Below are 21778 nucleotides of genomic sequence, written 5' to 3'. Positions count from 1 at the left end.
ATGGTGAGGCATAGGAACATATTTCCCAGAGCAGCTGTGGCTGCCCCTGGATCCCTGGCAGTGCCCTAGGCCAGGTTGGACAGGGCTTGGAGCACCTGGGACAGTGGAAGGTGCCCTGGGACAGTGGAAGGTCCCTGCCCATGGCAGCAGGTGGAACGAGACTATCTAGATGTTCTCCAATTGCATGACTGGCCGATATTTTATCTATCTATATATTTATTTATCCATTTCCTCTCTCCGTTTTACCGTTTTGCCCGTTTTTCCGTGCGCACACACGTGTTTACATCGACGCCACGCTCCCTTCCCTTCCCCGTCCCGCCTCCCGCGGGAGGGCGTGGCTGTGGGCGTGGCCTTCCAACTGCAGCCCCGCCCCGTCCGGTGCGGCCCCGCCCCCTCGGCCGGGCCGGGCCGGGCCGGGCCGCGGGGCCCTCCATAAAGCGGCGGAGCAGCGGGCCCCGCTCCCGGTGCCGCTCCGCTCCCGGCTCCGCCCCGCCATGGCCGTGGCGCAGCGCAGGCTGTCCGTGGGGCTGGGGCTGGCCGGGCTGGCCTGCGCGCTCCTGGGGGGCTGCATGCTGCTCCTGGGGCCGCTCATTGTCAAGCAGCAGGTCATCAAGGTCAGCGGGGTGCGGGGGGCGCGGCGGGGCTGGGCTCGGTGCGGGCTCGGTGCCGGGTGCGGTGCGGAGCGAGGGGGGTGCGCTGCAGGGCTCGGTGCGGGGCTCGCTGCGGTGCGGTCGGTGGTCGGAGCCGGTGCGCTGCGGGCCGGGGCTGGTGCGCCTTTGCCTTGTGCGGTGCGGTCGGAGAGCCGAGCGCTGGAGAGGGCAGCGTCGCTGCTGCAGCTCCGAGCAGCCTCAGGCTCTTACTCTGGGCAAATGCGGGTTTGGGGTGTTCCACTCTTGGTGAGAGGAAATGTGCCCGGAGTGAGCAGGTGAACCATCCCTGGATAACTAACGAGGGCTCTTTGCATCACTGGGATTAGCTGGGGATGCAGTGCTTGGCAGAGCATCACCCTCAGCACCGACACTTCCTCCCTTCCCTCCTGCCTGTACCTGCAGCACCAGTTATTCTTTTCATAAGTAGATGAGCACACTGCCGGGCTACGCGTGAGATGCTTTCCCAGCTGGAGACAGGATGATGCACAAGAGCTCAACTAGGAGCCTTGTGCATGGAGCAGCCTCCAAGTTATCCTCTCTCCTTTAGAAAGAAATCCTTTAGACTGAAAGCCTGAAGGATTGCTTCTTTGATTACCTCATTTATCCACAGGAGAGGTCCCGAGGCTGAAGAGGGTTTGTCCCCAAAATGTGGGGCTGTTAATGGGGTTGTTGCTCCGTTCAGTAACCCTGCCCAGTTTTATGAACCAGCACTCCTGTCCCTGCTGCTGGGATGCCTGCTGTAATGTAGAGCTCATCCCTACATTTAGCCAAACCTTTTTCTCCCTGTCCTGGGCAGATGTGCTCCCTTCCTTGGCCTTTCTCCAAGCTTCCACCTACCCAGGTCAGCCCCTGAAAATTTGCTCCTGATGAAAGAGATGAACAAACACCTCATAGCCAATGGCTGGCGCTGCGTGTGGCGCAAAGTCTCTGCCGAAAATGACCTACTTAAACTCGCTCCTTGGAAGTGCTGCTGGCTGGGCAGAGCCCCACAGCCCTGTGGATTAAACAGGAGAAAGTCTTTGTTCAGTTTCAGGACATCAGGAACTGGTACCTGCAAATAAAAGGCTGAATGGCCCCTGCAGGACAGAAGTGACATTTTTTGTCAAAAACCTCTCTGCCCTCTTTTTAGCTAATCCTGATTTTTTTCAACCTAATTAGCTAAGTCCTAGTAATTTGCAATGAGAACAGAAGATGAAGAAAAGATCAACCCTTGTTTCTCCTCCCTTCACCTCAAGCCCTTGGTCTCCCCATCTTCAACATGACACAAAATTGCCCTGAGCTCTTTTTTTTTCCATTTCACATTAAGCCTCATAACTGAGTTAGGATGGGTGATGAGAAACATTCAGGTCCTTGCTGAAACTCCTGGGTTGGTCTTCAGAGTAGTGTGGGTAAGAGGGGCTGGAAGGGCTGGGGGTGGGCAGGTAAAGGCTGGTTTGCCCATCCTGGCTTCCTGAGCCCTGTCAGGATGGTGTATCCTGATGGGAAAGCACTTATGGATGGGTGGCTGTTACAAGGATGTCTTTGGGTGATGTCTGCAGGGAGAGCAGGCAGCTTGGAGCCTGCTCCATCTGCACTGGGCTGCCTGTGGGGTTGGCCCTGTAAAACCTGGGGGAATATTGCTTTTCTGGAAGCATCTGGAATGCCACAGACCTGCACACAGTGAGGATGCATCAGCTCATCCCTCTACTCCCCTTGGGAGCTGGGGTGCTGTCCTGGATGCAGGAGCAGCAGGGTCCTTGCTGAGGTAGGGGGGCTGAGAGGATGTGGAGGGTGAGATCTGACTGACAGCCAGATTAACTGCTCCTCCCAGCCTGCAGGGGAAACCCATCTCAGTTTTACTGAGCAGGGTGCCTCCCTCCCTCCTGGCGAAGCAGGATTTGGATGCTGTGGTGGAGCTGCTGCTCTCCTGGCCCCATCTGGAGCTGATGGGCAGGAACCAGTTCCTTTCAGTTCCTCAGGAACAAAGATCAGCCTGGTCAGGAGGGGTCAAACAACTCAATGACCCTTTGCAAGCCATCTAGTTGACAAATACTCTGGATTTATTTCAGACATATGACTGTCTTTGTTTTGACCTAAAAATAGCTTAATTTTAAGGCTTCCTGGTTGTGGGGATCTTAGCAGCACCTGAGGAGTACCTTGAGCCCAGGTGGAGAGGGAGCTGGGAAAAGCAGCAGGGAGCTGGGATGTAGCTCCATCTGACTGGGTACTTCTTATAAAAATAAATGTATATGCAACAAGTGGTCAAGGGAGTGCAAGACAGAACAAGCAATTAAAGGGAAGGAGATGCTCTTGATCATAATCCAGTTGGCGCTTGGGAATCAGGGCTGTAAAGCAGATTAAACAAAAATCTCTCCTGTTGCTGCTTCTCTGCCATGAAATCCTTGAGGCTGGCGAAATGAGAGCAGCATGGGGTGGTGGGAAGGGTTTGCTAGGTTGGATGGGTTACACAGCATTGTGGAGATCTGTTCCCATGGACAGGGCTTGGATGAGGGGCTTGCAGAGACCTGCTGCTCACAGGGAGCTCAGCCTTGCCGTAAAATCCTCAAGAAAGAGGAGGTGTTATGGGGAAACCTCTGGCATCTCAACTCCCTGTGTCAGCAAATCTGTGCCCAGTCAGATGGAGCTGCTCCAGAGCAGGAGCTTTGGGGCTGCTGAGCTGCACCAGCACAAAACCCACATCCCTCCTCCTGTTCATGGATCAGCTTCCATAAGCTGCCTGGGTTACCTAAGCAGGGGCAAGGATCTGTGCTTCCAGGAGAAAAGATTATGGTGGAACACGTCCAAAGTGGGTGTTCAAGAAGGAACAAGCTTTTGCCCCCCTGCAGCACCCTGGAGGCAGGGAGGGAGTGGAGGCAGATGTGCCCATGTACCAGCTCTGAGCTGAGGAGGGCTTAAGTAGTCTTGGAGCTCCTGCAGGCATTTCCCAGCACTCAGGACAGTGATATGGGAGCCTGATTGTGCCTTGCCTTTGACCTGCCTCATGATCAGCTGTGAGTCAATGCAGGCTGGCAGCTGAGAGGAGGCAGGGGTGTCCTGGGCTGTGCTGCTGGGGCACAGCTGCCTTGCCATCCCAGTTCTCTATCTTCTTTTTGGGAATCTGGTGGGCTCTCCCTGCTCAGGCAGTTGTGAGGATAGCTCTTCTCCTTGCTTGCTCTTTGCTGTGTGGTGCTGGCAAACCCACAAGCAAAGGCCTTTGGGACAGGCAAGTAAAACGTGCAGAGTAGTGAATAATTCAGAGCCAAGTCTTCAGCACTTCAAAACACTCGGAAACCCTGTGGGTAGGATTAGGAAAGTTAAGCCTGAATAAATAAGCCAGCAGACATCCTGGCTTCTAAGCATAAACCTGCTGCTCCTGCACACACGGGATTTCTCACTGTATATCTAATTGCCTTCCAGTCTGCCAAAAACACCTGGATCTTCTGGAGAGCATCTGTACCTGCCACCTTCAGCTGTGCCTTACACTGAGCTGAGGGTGGATGTGTTCACCTGCAGCCACAGAGCCCAAATGTTGTGTCCTCTTAATTTTTTTTGCCTTCCAGAACGTCAGGATCGACCCCAGCAGCATCTCCTTCCAGATGTGGAAAGACATCCCTGTTCCTTTCTACATGACAGTGCATTTCTTCGAAGTGCTGAACCCCAAGCAGGTCCTGCGAGGAGAGAAGCCAGTGCTGAGCCAGCGTGGGCCCTACGTGTACAGGTCAGGTGCCACCTGTGCCCCAGCTTGGCACGAGCCTGGCCACTGTGCTGCCTGCCAGGCTGCTGGCTGGCTCCTCTGGCAGGAGGACATGGCATCTGCAGGCTCAGGGAGACCCCAGGGGCTCTGGATTTTAAAGGGACCCAGATGTGCTCTGGATTTTAAAGGGACCCAGATGTGCTCTGGTTGCTCTGATCTTGCTAAAGACACAGGCAGGACCTCTGGTCACAGAGACAGGGAGATTGGTGGGTGCTCCACTGAGTTGTGGAGCTCAGTCTTTTTCTGGGGCATATTGGGCAGGTAGACCTGGACTGATGCAGTCCAAACATGGGTGTGAGGGGTGTTGGTGTGGTGGTGGGTGACCCTGTCTTCAGAGTGCTTTTCTTTTATCTTCACTGTGCATTTAAGAGCCCAGCTCTTGAGCTGGAGTCACCTCAATATCAAACTTGATGGGTCAGCCCAAGTCCTTATGTGGCATGGTACCCAGAACATGCCCAGCATGAGTGCTCTGGTCATGAGAGCCACTATGGAGCACTACCACTGGGTCAGACCCACACACAGCAGGGCTGGGCCTGTTTGCCATGGCTGAGGATGCTGGCTGAAGCCCCAGGTGCTTCTCAGCTCCTAAAAGAGGAAGCAGTGATTGAGGTGGAGTTGAGCGTGTGAACTTTCCCATGAGCAGTGATCTTCAATATATTAGTACCTACAGTAATGGGTGAGGTTGAACAGCAGCCTAAGCAAGCTCATGTGGGAAGATTCCAGGTTAATCCAAAGCTGTTTGAGCATGTGAGGGGGCACCTGCAGTATGTATGTGCCCTTGTTTGCCCTGGCCTTGCCAGGTCCCCCCCGTGGGTTCTGTACGTTGCCATCGCATCGCTCTCTTGGCTTGGGGAAAAGCTTCACTGACTGTAAATAAGAATAAACAAAGGGGCAAAGCTTATTAGTGTCCTTGTGCTCCTGCTGAGCAAGATTAGTGCCCTTCCCTAATGTGGGCTGTAAAACAGAGGCTCCACAGTGGAGGACTTTGCTTTTGCTGGTGAGCTGAGCTTCAGTTCCTCCAGGAGCAGTAGCAGGGTTGTGATGCTGGGGACAGAGCCCTGCAGCCCCCACGAGGGTTGGGCTGTCCCTGTGGCGTGGGCTGAAGTCCAGCAGCACTGGGCTGGTGCCTTCAGAGGCTCCCTAGAACAGAGGCCAGACAGTATTTGAATGAATAAAGCAGGGATTTATTAAAAGGCCTTCAAAGGAGGCACCTTGGGCAGTGCAAGAGCCCAGCCAAGGCTCCACCCAAGATGTATGGCATGTCTTGAGTTCTCACATTTTGATAACTTTTGGTCCATTTCCATCTCGGGTTCAGTGTCCAATTCCAGCTCAGGCTCTGCAGTCCCACCCTCCCAGGCTGCTCTCCTCCATTCCTTGCTGTTTGCACTTTCTGGGCTGAAGCTGCAGTGGTGTTCTGGGGCTGGGAAAGGATTGTTCTGTGGGACTGAGCTGTGAGGAGAACTTGCTAACACTTTATATGGAGTTCAGAGCTACACACCATCACAGTACAGAATCTGGAAAATAGGAAAGCTGAAAGTGTGCAGGATGTGGGTGGCTGAAGCCCTGAGGAGCAGAAGCACCAGAGTGCTGTGTGGAGGCTCAGGCTGCCCTGAACCCAGGAGCCATCCCATCTGCTTGGGAGCACATCCCTGGTGGAACATGGGGCATCTTGGCTGGTCCTCTCCCGTGTGCAGCTTGTTTTGGTGGGTGGGTTGCTGTGGCTCTGCATGTCTGGGCACCTCTCTGGTGTGCCTGGGTTTTACAGTGCCTTTGGGTGAAGCAACAGAGGAGATTCACACTTTTGTCTTAAATTTATTGGGTAATGAGTTGGGAAGGAACATTTTGTGCCTGCAAGAGTCCAGCCTGTCAGGGATGCCTGGCTCTTGGGCTGCCCTCTCCTCCTGCCAGACCCTAACCCTGCTTGGGGTGGGGGGTTTATATCTGTTCCCACACTGCAGACCCTAACCCTGCTTGGGGTGGGGGGTTTATATCTGTTCCCACACTGCCTCCCCAGCTGCCCCCTGGCTCCTCACTGGGCTCTGGTCTCCCCCAGCAGCAAGCCCAGGCCTGTGCAGCCCATTCTGGCTCGAGGGGCTCTGCCTGGGGATGGTTCCCATGATCTGCCATCTCTTTGCAGGGAGTACAGGGTTAAAACAAACATCACATTCCATGACAACGACACTGTTTCCTTCCTGGAGTACCGGCACCTTTTCTTCCAGCCTCACTTGTCCAACGGCACAGAGGACGAGTACATTGTTGTGCCAAACATCATGTTGATGGTAAGTGCTTCTTGCCTGGATGGGTTCCACTTTCTGAGCTTGCAGGGAGGGTGGTGATACCCAGAATTGAATTACTGAATTGCTTTCTTGTAGGGCTCGAGGCTGATCAAGCAATGAGGTGGTTAAGCTTGTATAATGCCATTTTCTGCTTTGTGGGTGTTAATTGTTCTGTTAGGCTGCTGCTGTTCCAAAACCAGAATGTGCAGAGCAGCTGGTCTTGAGTCTGCAACCTCATCTGAGCATCCTGTGGGGAAATAAGCCTGTGAGCCCTCAACTGCTTTCTTCCCCAAGTGGGAATAAAGGAAGAACCTCACTCTTCCCAGAGGATTCCTCTGGGGCTATAGATGGGAGCAGCAGAACGATTCTGGTTAACACCAAAAATGCTTCATCTTTGCTAAAGATGAGCCTCTCATCCCAGACCTTGTTCATTCTCAGGGAGCAGCTGTGATGGTGGAAAAACTGCCAAATTTTGTGAAGCTTTTGCTGAGTGGAGCCCTGGCTAGCCTGAAGCAGGAGGCGTTCATGAACCGCACGGTGGGGGAGATCATGTGGGGCTACGACGACCCCCTGATAGATGCAATAAATATGATCATTCCTGGCCTGCTCCCTTTCAAGGGGAAGTTTGGATTGTTCATGGATGTAAGTAAAGTGGTGGTAGGGAATGCTAAAATCACAGCAATATTGGTCTTGGGGATAGCTCAGACACTGAGCTGAGTAGGAGCAGAGTGGGGCATGCAGAGTCAGGGATGTGTTGTGTGCAGGAGATGAAAGAATCATCCCTTCTCTCTGCAGTTCAACAACTCCAACTCGGGGCTGTTCACTGTACACAGAGGCATGAAGAACATCAGCCAGGTTCACTTGGTGGATTCATGGAATGGGCTCAAGAAGGTGAGTGTCTGCCAGCCACCCTTGAAAAATGGGGAGTGCCTGATTTAAAGCTCTGGTGTGAAGAAAAGTTTCCACAGGACTTCAAGTGCTGCAATTTCCATTCTAGTAAGTTGCCAGGTGGCAAGGGGCTTTTCAGGAAGCAATAAATTCATCTCCTCACTTGCACTCCCTTGCAGTGCTGTTGGGGCTGGTTGCCTCTCATGGCTGAAGTCTCAGGCTCCTGTGTTGAAGGTGTTAAATGCTCCTGTTAAAGGATGCTTTACTCTTCCCTTGTGTAATTCTGCTCCTAACTAAAATCAGCTTAATGTAGAGCTTAGCCTCTGGGGGCAGGGGGATCTTGTCCATTAATTCTTTGTCTCACAGAATCATGGAGGATGGAAAACATGTTTAAGATGAGAAAGACCTTTGGTGGTGCTGTGGAAGCAGTGTGGGGTGGTGGACATTCCATGCAGGGGTGGGAGCTGGCTCCAGCTAGCTCATCCCTCTGAGTTCTTCTCTCTCCACCTGTCCCACAGGTGAACTACTGGAGGAGCAGCCAGTGCAACATGATCAATGGGACAGCAGGGGAGATGTGGCCACCCTTCATGTCCCCAACCTCCCTGCAGTTCTACAGCCCTGATGCCTGCAGGTGAGGCCACAGCTGCCAGCCTGTCCCCGTGCAGGTGGCAGGACAGGCTGCACCCATCCTGCCCAGGGCTCAAGAATTGTTCCTCTAGTTAAAGTTCAGCTGCAGTTTGGGTCTGTGTTATCTCTGAGCTTTGCAAACAGAGTAGTTGTCTCATTGTCAGCATCTTGTGGTGTCCATAAATACCTTCCAGAGCACTGGAGATGTCCAGCTTGCCCAGGTTTAATCAGCACAAAAGAACCAGATGTGGTTATCTGATGTAGATAAGATGTGGGCAGTTAAAAGGAGAAGGAAGGGTTGTCTGAGGGAAATGCAACTGTGACTGCAGAACTCTTTCAGCTGACCAAACCCTTGGAGAAATTATGTCTGGGAGGAAATTTGCACCACCATTTCCAGGCTCTGTCTTCTTTTCTTCTTTTCTTTTTTTTTTTTTTTCCCCTTTTGCTTGTGTAGGACACCCTGACCTTACCCCTGATCACCCAGGGGTTAAAGTACCCACAGAGCCAACCTGTGTGCCTGTGCCTGAGGCTGGAAGGAGGGGAAACAGGCACAAAACCCCTGTCCCTAGCTTGGGGAAGATAAGGCTAATTCCAGCTTTGTGGATAGTGCTGCAAAACAAGCAGGTTGAACAGAGAACAATGAGCAGTGAACAAACAGAGAGCTGAGCAATAGCACAGGGATTCCTCTGCACAAGGAACATCAGCAAACACCAGAGTGACCTGGAGCCAGGAATTTACAGGGAAGTTTACCTGTAACTGAATTTTAAACACATACCTGTTCCTGTCAAGCTCCAGGAACCTCTGGAACAGAGCATGCCTCCAGGCAAGGCTTCCAGTGAAATGGAGGAAACCCAGCTTGGTTTCTTGTTGGCACAGGAGTTTGCTGTCACACAGAACTGTGGGGAAGTGGCTCAGCTTCTCAGACAGTGCTGTGTCTCCTCCCCAGACCTCTGTTCACACAGTCACCCACATCAGCTGGTGGGCTCAGAGCACTGCTGCCTCTGCAGGGCGTCTCTGTGCTCTGTGCACATGAAGTGCAGCTGGAGCTGAGAGGCAGCCACCAAGGTTTTGTCCAGCTGATGGGCTACAGCAAGCTCTGCCTCCTGCTGAACATGCCCTGAATCCCCCAGCCTTGCTCCCAGCATGAGGAGGGATCATTCCTCTGTGGGAATGAGCATCCCCTTGGCCTGCCCAGGCTGTCCTGGCAGCCCCCTGTGACCCATTCTGTGACTCTCTGATCCCTGCAAGCCTCACTCAAGTGTGAAGGGAGCAGATTTTTGTCCTGGAGACTTGCATCAAAGCTGCCCAGCAATATTGCAGCACAGTATCAACAGCCTCTAGTAGGAAGAACAAAAAATCTTGCTGTGTCATGTAGGGAAATTTTCCACTCCCCTGGAAGTTTACTGCTGGAGCTGGCCTGCAAAAGAGATTTATCCAGTGTCCCTGCCCTGTAACGGAGCACCTCAGAGCCAGGGCTTGCATAAAGTGGGTATTATCTCTTGGAGAGCAGCCCTGGGGATTACTACATGCCTTTAAACAAATCTCACCTGGATATAGCAAACAGACTTCTAAGCCTGTGGTTTCTCTCCCTGACTAGTCCTGACCAACCCTTTTGATGTGCTTAAATCATGGAAAGCAAAAGGTTTAAATACTCATTCCCCGAAGCACTGCTGAGAGTTTATCTTGATCTCAAAGTCTAAGTTACATTGCAACTGCATCTTATCCAGCCAAGATAAGAACCCACTTCTGTGCTGGGAGCCTGTTGGCTAATGCTGATCCTTCTCCACTGACCCCCCCTGCAGATCCTTGACGCTGGTGTACGAGCAGTCTGGGCACTTCCAGGGTGTGCCCACCTATCGCTTCGTGGCACCCAAAACCCTCTTTGCCAACGGCACAGACTATCCACCCAACGAGGGCTTCTGCCCCTGCATGCAGTCTGGCATCCAGAACGTCAGCACCTGCAGGTTCAGTAAGTCCTTTCCTCCCTCCCTGGCTCTCCTTAGTGGACCAGTATTAAATTTGAGATGTAACAGAAGTTTGATGGTCTGGAAAAACAGCTCTAGTGCCTGCTGGGATGCTGAGAAGTCCTGGTGGGCTCTCTGCGCTCCCACAGGCCTCTCAGCAGTGAGGGAAATCCCTTGTGCCTGATCTTCAGTGCCCAGCCCTTTGGAGCCTGGCATTTGTGGGAATGCCCAGGGGTACAGTGGGAGCATCACATCCCCTGGGCTGCTGGGGGGAACAAGGAAAAGGCAGCCCACACAGCTCCCAAACTAAATGTTAGCTTTGGACACTGAGTGTGTGTGTGACAGGCCAGACTGGGTGTCCCTGACCCGTGTCTGGGCACAGGGGGTACCATGGCATGGTGGTGGGACAGAGTGGGTGGTCCCGAACCCTCCCAGGTCAGTGAAACAACCTGCAGGGAGGGAGGGGGAGGAGAAAATATAAAAGCCTGTTCAGAACAAGTACTGCAAGGGCTTAAAGACCTAAAAAAAAAAAGCTTTTAAGTGGGTGTGGAGCAGCTTAAGATGCCTTTAATCTCACCCAGATGCGCCGATGTTCATTTCCCACCCTCACTTCTACAACGCCGACCCGTCCCTGGTGAATGCAGTGGAAGGCCTGCACCCCAGCAAGGAGCAGCACGGGCTTTTCCTGGATGTGCACCCTGTGAGTGAGCCCACCAGGCTTCCCCCCTCACCCCAGGGACCAGCCCAGCCTGGGGGGGACCCTGCCATCAGCCGAGTGCTGGCACCCCTCTGCTCTCGTGGTGCTGATCCGAGCAGGTTCCAGAGTGCAAAGACTGGCGAGGGCGTGCAGATAAAAATGTCAAAGCCATAAACTAATTGAATAATTAGCCTGGCTTCTAGAGAATTGCAGAACTAATTATAAACATAATTGTTTCGATAAGCACAGTGAAACTCTTTCCACTGACTCAGGCCTATAACACCAGGAGGTGTATCTGGCAGCAGCCCAGCTCTGCCCCAAATCTGCCAGTGCACACTGCCATGAGAACTGGCTGGCAAAGCCTGAAGGCCACGCTGTGCCTCAAGCTGGCACCTCCATTTTTGGGCTGGCTTCTTCCACTCTCTCAGCCTGCCCATCTGGAGCTGAGTGCTTTTGCACTGGGCTGCTGTGTTACACCCCTCCTGCACCCACAGTGTGAGGGTGGTCACCACTCCAGAGAGGTGTCCTGAGGTATCCCTGTCCCAGCTGCTGATGGGGAAAGGGATTTGGAGATTTTCCACCCACAGCCCGTGTTGTGAGAGGTCAGTTTTTCTAAATGTTCAGTGATATTTGCTCAAGCAAAAAAAAAAAAAAAAAACTGTTTCCCTCTTGAGGTGAGGTAAACTGTGTGTGTTATCTAGACATTGGGTTCTGGCTGCTTTTCTTATCGCAGTTATGGAAATCTAATTAAGTTTATTACAGTATCAAACATCTCCTGATAACAGTACAGTTAACTGCATTTTTATCTAGCTGCAGGCTGCTGACTACAAACAGGGACAGTCCAACAGAAATTCTCTGCTCGTAAAAATGTGTTGCAAAACTGCAGAGTCATGAGAAACCAATGTCTTAATGGGTGTCAACAAGACCTGCTTTGAATTGTGATGTTTTTCATGGGCTTGGAATGTTGGACAGGGCCTGTTGGTGCCAAGAAGTCACTGATGAACTGGTTGCTCTCTTCCTCTGCAGATGACTGGCATCCCCATGAACTGCTCCATCAAGCTGCAGCTGAACCTGTACACAAAGCACGTGTCTGGTATCATGTAAGTGGTCACCTCCTCCCAGGAATGTCCACCTGCCTTCCCTGAGCAGGGAGTTCTGCTGGTGCTGAGCTTGCTGCAGAGTTTACTCTCTCCAAAGCTTTTGTCCCAGTGCTGGAGCCAGCTGGCTCCTGTTGAAATATCAGCCATTCCAGTGACCACAAGTTCCATCCTTTAGCAGTGCAGAGAGTGGCTGCCTGTTTGCTCAGCTCAGGCAGTGTCCCTGTCCCTGACAGGCAGCTGAGGGAGGGACTGTTCCTCCTGGTGGGGCAGGAGCTGTTCACCTCCACTGTGCTGCCTCTCAGGAGTTACCTGCAACCTCAGAGGCAAAACCCACTCTGCCTGTGGGGTAGAGAGTGAAACCTGTGTCCATGAGACACTCCCAGCTCTGTGAAAGCCAGCAGGAGGTCTCTGTAACCCAGCTGTGGTGCCAGATGTTAAATACCAGCAATGGTGGGAGTGTGCTCTTGGGCTGAGGGGCAAAGCCCTGCAGACAGCCCCCATGGTGCCCCCCAGGTGACTGAGACAGCAACCTGAACATTCTGCTTCACTGACTTCCATCTCCCTGGAGCCCAGCTTTGGGATGGCACTTCCTGCTGTCCTCAGGCAGCTAAACCCCCGTGGAACATAAGCTCTGCTCCTGCTTGGAAAGCACCTGGTCCCCCAGGGTGGGAGCAGCTCACTGGAGCAGCAGGATTGCCACCTCCTTATGGTTTCCTGGCCACTGTCAGTCTGTCAGACGTGTCCCCTCAGGAAGAATTGTGCTGCTAATTGTGACCTGATCGACCATAAACCTGAGCTTGTGTTTCTTTTTTGATTTTCTTCCCTCCCCAGTCAAACAGGGCAGATTAAGCCAGTGGTCCTGCCGCTGCTGTGGTTTGCAGAGGTGAGCTGCCTTCCTCAGCCTGATTCTGCAGAGCCTCTCCTGCTTCCCCCTCACCCAGTGCTGGGGAAACTCCACTTTGCATAAAGCTTTAAGCCAGCCAGACTAATTAAGCACCAACAGAAGGCTTTTCAATACTTGGCTATGCCATTAATCCCTCTGAGCTGAACAAACCCTGCACTATACTTGGTAAATCTCTGGCTCTGCCCTAGATGTGGGGTTAAGTGGGGCCCTGGACAGAGCTGCCATGGTCCCTGTCCTCCTGTGGGCCTGGCAGTGCAGCCTCCAGCTGTGGGTGCACATCCAGCTGACTCCTGCTATTCCCTAAAAGCTTTTATCCTGACTGAATCTTGCATTAATTCCCTAATTTATGCTGGGAGGTGGTGGGAAAGGAATCATTCAGCTGGTCTGTCTCACCCTGGAGGGAGATGCCACTGACAGGTTGCTTTTTTTGAGCAGAGTGGATCCATTGAAGGCTCAGTGCTGAAGCAGTTTTACACCAACCTGGTGCTGCTGCCGTTGGTGATGGAGTACCTGCAGTACATCCTCCTTGGCCTCAGTGTCCCACTCATTGTCTCAGCAGCTCTCCTCATGGCAAGGAGGAAGGTAAGACCCTGCAGGTGCCTGCTGGGCAGTGCTGTCAGTCAAATCAGACTCAATCAGAGGATGTAGTTTGGGCTGACAATCTAACCTGTCTGAGGAAACACTGGCTGATGCCACCAGCAATCTCCTGCTGGTGCTAGGTGCCAGCAGAGGTAGCAGCAGGACTTCCTTAGCCATCTAGAAACTGGGCTGCACATAGGTGACATGAAGCATTCCTGGCGTTTTTGGTGCACAGCAGTGATGGAAGTGGCTTCCTGGAGGAGGAGGAGGAGGAGGAGGTATTTCTCAGCTCAGCCAGCTAATGAAGGAACAATCCTAGTTTATCAACCCAGCCTCCCTAGAAGGCAGCAGCAGGTCTGTGCTGCTGCACAGATCTGCATCTCTGCAGGGTCCCAGCGTTTTTCCAGTCAGAACAGAGCCTCCTCCAGAGGATGGAGCTATCTGAACACAGCCTGTTAATGAAATGCAGTTGCTGTGTTCTTGCAGAGGGCACACTGTGGCTGTTTCTCAGCCCAGCACAGGTTCTGTATTTCCTTGAAACGCCCTTGCTGTGCAAACTGCTCCAAAGAGCTCTGGAAGTGAAACCCTCAGAGCCTTTGTGGATCTGGGCTTGCTGAGAAGTGAAGACCTTTGAAGCCTGCTGGCAGCTGGGCTGTGGGGTGAGGCTGAGCTGGGCTGAGCTGTCAGGACTGAATATGGAACAGCCAGAACACTCAGTGCAGGTCTGTGGCTCTGGCTCCACAGTGATCTGGTGACTCTAAGCTCTCTGCCAGCTTTAGCTCTGGAAGTAGGGATCTAACTTCCTACCCTGACCCTATATCAAAGGAAGCTGATTTAGCCTTGCACTGCAGCCAGGTGGCTTAGCCTGGCTCTAAAGCTGCAGAGGCAGCTCCTGGGATGGGAGCAGGCTGAGGGGCAGCCTGTGTGAGGGGCTGCCTCTGCTCAGCTGCTCCCTGCCCTTCCTGGAACACGGATGCAAACCCACCTTCAACAGTGCCAGGGTTCTCGGAGTGCCACCTAATTGGATTTTAATCAAGTCTGCAATTACTTAAGTGACTTAAACACATGATCCCAAATCCCCTTGTTCCTCCACGCAGTTCCCTGCAGAGTGGGAGTGATGCTAGGGCCCAGAGCCCACCACCAAGCCCTTACTGTGCTGCCAGCATGGTCCTGGGGTGAAGTGCTCCCCTTCAGCACATGGGAGTGGTTGCTGGCTGGCAGACAGGCTGCACTCTGCTGCATGAGCCCAGGGGCTCTGAAAAAGGGCTGGGCAGCTCTTTCTAACACCTTATGCAGCCCTGAGCTGGCATTTCCTCACCCTGCTTTGTGCAAGTCTTAATTCCTGGTATCAAAGAGGTTTAACCATGCTAGAAGGGGTCAGGGAGAAAAGCTGGATTATTACTCATGGAAGCCAACTGAATATCTGCTTGTGAAATATCCCAAACCCAGGCACATAAGCCAGCTGTATTTCTGTGCTCAGCCAAAAGAGTCACGAAGTGTTAGAACTAAAAATCAACAGCAGGAAGTGCCTGGCTACCTGGAAAGTGACTAAAAAGCCTCAATGAGTTCACAAATCTCTAAGAAAGCTGCACAACAGCACAGAAGGTCCCACCTAAGGAGTAGACAAGAGGTTGTAAACTGGAAGCCAGCGATTTGCAGCCAAGGTGTGTTCCTCATTTGATTGAAGTGTTGCTGATCTAGCTCTGATTGCTTAATCGTGCACAGTTCTGCCTCCCGAAGCCACGGGCCATGTCAGAGGGGACACTGAGCAGGGACATTGTCCCCACACCTTCACGTGTCTGCCAGCGTGAAAGGCTCCTGCACCCAGCTCCTCCCTCGGGTGCCTTGTCTCCCTCTGGCTTCTGGAGGGAGCAGTGTGCTCTGAGGCCAGTGCAGATGAGGTGCTGTCAAACACTTGAATCTTGGTCTAGTTTATGGTGGAGCCAGTTTGAAATGCATCTGTTGGACTCACAGCTCTAAAAATGCATCATCTGTACGGGTGCAAAATACCCCCAGACGTTGCAGCTCTCTGCCATTGTGGCATAATGTGTGCTGACACTTCAAAAGGCAAACAGACCATTTTAAAACTGGCTTGACACTGAACAAAATCTTAAATAGGACTCAGCTTAAAATCTAAATTTCGAAATCTTCATTAATAACTAGATTCTAGTTAAACAGTGATTTCTCAAATCTCCTCTGAAAATTGGAACCCTCATGAAACCCATGTCCGAGTGCACCATAAACCAGACTGATTGTCTTCTAGGAAAAATGCTCTTTATTTTGGACTAGCAATAAAAAGAGCTCAGACAGTAATAAGGCAAACCAGGCCACCTCTGCCACAAAGCTGCCTCCAGTTAAGGGGACGGTGTTGCAGGAAGCCAGACTGTAGGTGGGTACCAGTCAAGGTAACACTCTTTTCTCTCCTCCTCATTTGATTAAACTTCACATCAAACCAATCAAATGAATTCCACATCTCCCAGCCGTGCCCTCCTGGCGAGCTTTGGTGGAGCAGTGTTTTCTCATGGCTTTATTTGGGGCAATTCAGATGTCTTAATATTGGCATTTAACCAGGGTGCAAGCACGTGCTCGTATTGTTTCTCCTGGTGTACCTGATCTGCAGCCCTAATAATGTCAGCAGGGAGCAGGGGAAAAGTAGGATTGGTGTGAGGAAATGCTTTTCTTGCCTGTTTTCCCCCATTTCTGAGTGTTTGAGCTCCAGAGGTAAGTTTTTGTGAATGGGGTAACAGAGGTCAGCCCACTGGTGGGTGTCACCCCTCCCCTCTCCAGAAAGGCTTCCAGGAGGGAATTTCTGATGTATAAAATATCTGGGTTTGTATTACAGGAACACAAAGTCACTGAGTCGTTGAGGTTGAAGGGGCCTCTGGAGGTCATCTACCCCAATCCCTCTGCTCTGGCAGAGTCACCTAGCTCAGCACCATCTCCAGATGTCTCTTAATGTCTTCAGGAGTGGAGATTCCCCAGGGCAGCCTGGTCCCGTTTTTACACTTTTCACAGGAAAAAAAAAAAAAAAAGAAAAAAGAAAAAAAAAAAGCATTTCTTAAGATGCAGATGGAATCCCCTTTAGGTGTTTAAGTGTCCCTTTGCTCTTGTCCTGTCCCTGGACACCACCAAGAAGAGCCGGGCTCTGTACTTAGACCCTGCCTTCAGAACCTTGTTTCCAGTGCTATGATCCCCCTGAGCCTTCTCTTCTGGAGGCTGAAGAGGCCCAGTTCTCTCAGCCTCTGCTCACATAAGAGGCTCCAGTCCCAAAATCACTTCAGTGCTCCTTTGCTGGACTCTTCCCAGTAGCTCCATCTCTCTCTTGTGCTGGGAAGCCCAGAGCCGAACACAGTGCTCCGTGTGTGGCCTCTGCAGTGATGAGCAGAGGGCAAGCATCACTCCAGGAGCTGCTGGCAACACTCCCAGTGCAGCCCAGGAATCAGCTGGCTGCCTTTGCTCCCCAGCTCACCCTCAGGTCCTTTTCTGCCAGACTGCTGCAGAGCTGGTGACCTTTAGGGTGTGCTGCTGTGTGGGGCTGTTCATCCCGAGTGAAAGACCTTGTACATCCTCTTGTTGGACTTGGTGAGGGTCCTTCCAGGCCCTTTCTCAGCCTGCTGAGGTCCCTCTGGTGTACCAGCCACTCCCCCAGGTTTTACAGATCATTAATAAAGATGTTAAACAGGCCTGGACCCAGAACTGACCCCTGGTGTACACTGATGGTTACTGGCCTCCCACTCAGCTCTCTGCTCAGCCAGTTCTCAGTCCACCTCACTCACTGCCTGCTCAAGCAATCCCAACTTCACCAGCTTCCCTGGAAGGTTTTCATGGCAGATGGTGCCCAAAGCCTGGAGTGCAGGTAGACAATGCCCACTGTTCTCCCCTGGTCTGCCAAGCCACTCATCTCATCACAGGTGGTCAAGCACAGGTGTCCCTTGGTGAAGCCCAGGGACTCCTCTTGATGATTTAATTGTCCTTCATGGGCCTGGGAGTGGTTCCTAAAGTTATCTGCTGCATCACTTTCTGGAGGATGAGGGGAGGCTGTCTGGTCTGTAGCTCCTGAGATCTTCCTTCTTGGTCCTTTTCAAGATCTGCTTTCCTTCAGTCTTTGAGCCAGGACTGGTCAAAGACAACGGGAGTGGCCTTGCTGTGACATGAGCCCACTGATCCCATCTTGGCCCGTGGATTTGTGCATGTCTACGTTCCTTAATGTTCTCTGACCTCATCCTCTTCCACCAAGGGTGCAAATTCCTTGCTCTGGACTTTCCCCTGGTTTCTGAGGTCCCCTGCCTCGTTCAGCCCCAGGCCCTCATGGTTCCCTCCTCTTTCCTTTGTCCCCTGGGTACTCAGAGAAGCCTTTCTTGTCTCTGACATCCTTGGCTGGATTCAGTTCCAGTTGGGTTTTGGCTTTCCTCTCTTCATCCCTGCATGCTGGGAGAGTTTCCCTGTGTTCCTGCCAGGTTACCTGTCCCTGCTCCCACCTTCCACGTGTCTCCTTCCTGCATTTGTGTTTGGAGCTCCTGGTTCATCCATGTTGCCCTGCTGGCATTTTTTCCTGGCTCGGAATGCTTGTTAGGGTGGAGTATTCTTGAACTTGGAGAAGGTGACTCTTGAACATTAACCATCCTTTTTGCCCTGACTGCATCCCCTCACCTGGGGTCTGTAGACACGTTTAGACTCATTAAGGTTGACAATTCCTCCAAGATCCTCAAATCCAAACTTCAGCCAAATGCCACCATGCCCAAAGAGTCTACAGGTGTTCTGGTGGTGTCACTGGTGCCCACCTCTTTGGGCAAGAGTCAAAGGGTTATACAAACCTCACAGTCCCTCCACAACACCCCAGTCCACGTCCCCAGCCAGCAGAAGGCTCTGGGTGAGGGCCAGGTTGGTGTCCCTGTCCCCTGCAGCAGGAAGTGACCCACTGCTGTCACCTGGTGCTTCCTCCCGAGGTTCTTGCATTAATTAGGGTCAAGGCCCATGTGATTTAGGGTCAGGGCCCACGTGGTCTGTGAGAAGGCGTAGCTGGCTCAGCTTTGAGGTGGTGAACCTGTTCTGTAGGTGTGTTTGGGTGAGGAGGAGCCATCTTGGTGCCAGAAGGCACCACCACCTTCCACGCTGCCCCGGAGGCTGCACCTGCATTGTCCTGGCAAGGAGTCTGCCTGTGTGTGCTGCAGCTCCTGCCTGGGGCTCTCCAGGCTCTTGTGTCCCTCAGCTGACTGTCCCTGTCCCTTCCATCTCAGAGGACTGTCTCACAGCTCCTCCACACAGCTCTTCAGGCCGGGTGCTCGGGTGGTGTTACAGGTGGGCAGGAATGGAAATAATCTCTTTTTGGTAAGGTGAGAGGTACAGAAAGGAGGCACAAAAAAATGTTCAATTGAAGAAGTGGGTCCTTGGCCACAGCAAGAGGCTTGGGGTGTGCATGGCCTGGGTGGGGACGTGGTGGCACTGCTGGGTGTGGCCAGGCTGTGACCTCTGTCCCTCCCCTGCAGAGAGGAGCTGCCGAGAAGAGCCCCCGAGCCCCCGCCAGGCCGAGCAGAGCCAACCCCTCCTCTGAGACCACCCCGCTCCTGCAGGACAGCGACAGCCCCGGGCAGCTCGGAGCTGAGGCATGAGCCAGCCTGGGACAGCTCCTGCAGGACAGGGACAGCCCCAGGCAGCATGGAGCCCAGGACTCAGCCACCCCTGGGACACCTTCCTTGTGGGACACCCTCCCACTGGGACAGCTCCCCTCTGGGACACAGATCCTACTGGGACAGCTCCCCTCTGGGACACAGATCCTACTGGGACAGCTCCCCACTGGGACACAGCCACGCTGCAGGTGACGCTGCTTCGGATGCCCAGAGCTCTCTGGAAGGTGAAGTCCTGGACAGCTCAGCAGAGATCCTGCACAGCACAGCAAAGCTGTGGGATGGTCCTGCTGCTCAGCATTCCTGCTCATCCAGACACCTCAACACAGTGTTCAAGAGCCCTTTTGTCCCCAAGGGCCAGCCAGAGCCACTGCCCTTCTCTCTGGTGGAATGAAGATGGTTGCTGACTGATCTGAGAAGTTATTTGCAATTTAAAACTGCCTTTTGCTAGGGATAAAAGGCACTTTAATGGCAGCCTTTAAAATAAATGAGGTTTGTATAGGTAGCACTGATGGGATTTAGTGATCTTTTTAAAAGCCACTGTTCATCTCACCAAATGGGGCACGCTGTCCTGGAGCCACTCACAGTTTTATTGCCCCTTGATGTGACTGGACTGTGCTGCAAATCATTTCTGGGTGCTGTCACCTCAGTGTTGGCTCTTCCCACAGTACCTGGAGCCTGCCTGGGGTTCCTGCAGCCCTTGCAAGTGTTGGAGAGCAGTGGTGCCTTTGAGAGCCCCAGTTCTGTGCCATGGCCTTGTGCTCCACAGCCATCCCAGCTCTCAGCCCTGCTCATCTCTCCTGGCTCTGGGTGGCTGTGTGAGATGAGCCTTGGCAGGAGCTCGGGGGTACATCTGAGCTGTCACTCAGCTCCTGGCACTTGTCCCTGCTGCCTGCTCAGCCATCTGGGATCAGCTCCTCTGGCCATGGGCACTGGGAGGCACTGGGAGGCACTGGTCATGGGGAGGGGGAGGCTTGGCCCTGTCCTTGGCGTGGTAATGATGATATTTGTGCTTTTGAGAAGCAGGAATATGTGCAATCATGGAAGTAACAATGGCCTTAAGTAGGGTTTGATTAAAGTATTGCAGATTTCTGAAATGGTGTGTTGGGTGACCTGGGGCTGGATCTTACCTGGGGGTGGGCAGTCTTGGGCCACACTTTGGTGGGAAGGAGCCCCAAAGCCCAGGAATATTTTTGGAAGGTGACTAGCCTGTAGTTGTCCACCACACCTGCTTTGCCCACTTCCAGCCAGGAGCTTGGGGAAACCAACGGGCCAGTGCTGGAGCATCTGACAAAGATTTGAGACAGAGCTGGGGAATCTCTGCCCTGGCTTGGAGCAGAGGACTTGTAGCTCTGTGTGTGACATGGATGCTCATGGGGTCTGGAAACCTTTGTCCCTGTGACTAGTGGGGCAAGCAATACTTTCCTCTTACACCTCCATTCCTCACTGGGCAGGAAGAGCACAGGACCTAAACCCAGCTCTGGGCCAGTGCATTCCCTGGGCCATGTCCCAACCCTGCAGTGGGCCTGAGCTGCCTGACCATGGAAATGCAGTGATGGAGCCCAGCTGACCCTTTCTCCCTGACCCTTTCTAGCATGGGAAAGGTGGCACTTTGGTCCATGTCTGAAGTGTGTCTTGCAGGTGTGACAGCACTGGCCAAGTCTCTTCTGGTGGCCACTGCTGCTGGGTTATCTCCGTGGCACAAATCCCCACTGAGAGTGATCCTTAAACTGCTCGCTCTGGCCTTGACTCCGGATGTATCCATGGGCAAAGAGCTGCTCCCACTGGAGCCGGGAGTGGGGACAACACGGGGACAGCAGCAAGAACCACGCGTGGGCTCCCTGTGAGAGGCTTTGACGGCATTACGGTGCTAACTACAGCCGGACACGAATAAAGCACGGGAACACCGCTCCGAGCAGCAGCCTTGGCGGGTGGTTTTTGGGGTTTTGCAGAGGAAGGCGGTGCAGGAGCGGGGCGGGAGCGGGGCGGGAGCTCCTGGCTCCGAGCGCGCTGCGGCCGCGGCTCGGGGGTCGCTGCAGCGCTGCCGGGAGCCGCCCGAGGGCGCTGTGGGGCCGCGGACGCTGCGGGGCGAGGGGGGACGGGGGACAGAGGGGACAGAGAGGGACAGAGAGTCTGATCCTGGGGCACAGAGAGTCTGATCCTGGGGCACAGAGGGGCAGGGGGGACAGAGAGGGAGAGGGACGGGGGGGGGGGGAGAAACAGGGATTCTGATCCTGGGGAACAGAGGGTTTTATCCTGGGGGACACAGAGTCTAATCCTTGGAGGACAGGGGCTCTGATGCTGGGGGACAGAGGGACTCAGGGTCTGATCCTTGGAGGACAGAGGCTCTGATCCTGGGGGTCAGAGGGTCCCGGGCACGGTCAGAGATGCTCAGCACTGATCCCCTGTCCCAAACCCCACCGTGTGTCTGTCCACGGGCACGCAGCACTCCGGTTGTTTTCCCCCTGTACTTCAGACACCTTGTTGGCTGCTTGTGAGTTTTTCAAGTCGTTTTAAAATGCTTCTCACACGCCGAGTCCGTCCCTGGCCCTGAGTCACTGTCCTTTGCCAATTCCCTCCTTACAGGGCATTCAGGTGCTGCCCCTGGCGCAGCACCCTCCCTCCCCTGTGCCAGGCCAGCTAGAAGTCACTCGCCCTCTCCCGAGGATTTTAATTGGCCCCCACAGGCTCAGTTATCATCACAACAATCTCGATTTACTGTGGGAGCCGCCTTTC

The 21778-nt window shown here is 53.4% G+C and overlaps 1 protein-coding gene across 3 annotated transcripts; it reads left to right on the top strand.

Moving 5' to 3' along the window:
- Window positions 1-448: 448 nt before the first annotated feature.
- On the top strand, window positions 449-20139 carry SCARB1 (scavenger receptor class B member 1). 3 transcript variants are annotated; one of them, XM_018916792.3, is made up of 12 exons: window positions 449-614; window positions 4190-4347; window positions 6521-6662; window positions 7098-7301; window positions 7455-7550; window positions 8066-8178; window positions 9977-10143; window positions 10720-10838; window positions 11862-11935; window positions 12767-12818; window positions 13275-13421; window positions 18905-20139. In XM_018916792.3, the coding sequence occupies exons 1-12, from the start codon at window positions 495-497 to the stop codon at window positions 19025-19027; spliced, it is 1515 nt and encodes a 504-aa protein (XP_018772337.2). In that variant the 5' UTR covers window positions 449-494; the 3' UTR covers window positions 19028-20139. The 3 variants fall into 3 exon arrangements, with proteins under 3 accessions (XP_018772337.2, XP_018772338.2, XP_009090738.2); XM_018916793.3 differs by lacking the exon at window positions 18905-20139 and adding an exon at window positions 16261-17118; XM_009092490.4 differs by lacking the exon at window positions 18905-20139 and adding an exon at window positions 15682-16254.
- The last annotated feature ends 1639 nt before the right edge of the window (window positions 20140-21778 follow it).

This window comes from Serinus canaria, chromosome 15, assembly GCF_022539315.1.
Source record: "Serinus canaria isolate serCan28SL12 chromosome 15, serCan2020, whole genome shotgun sequence".
Classification (NCBI taxonomy): Eukaryota; Metazoa; Chordata; class Aves; order Passeriformes; family Fringillidae; genus Serinus; species Serinus canaria.
This window is presented reverse-complemented; position numbering and strand designations above follow the sequence as displayed.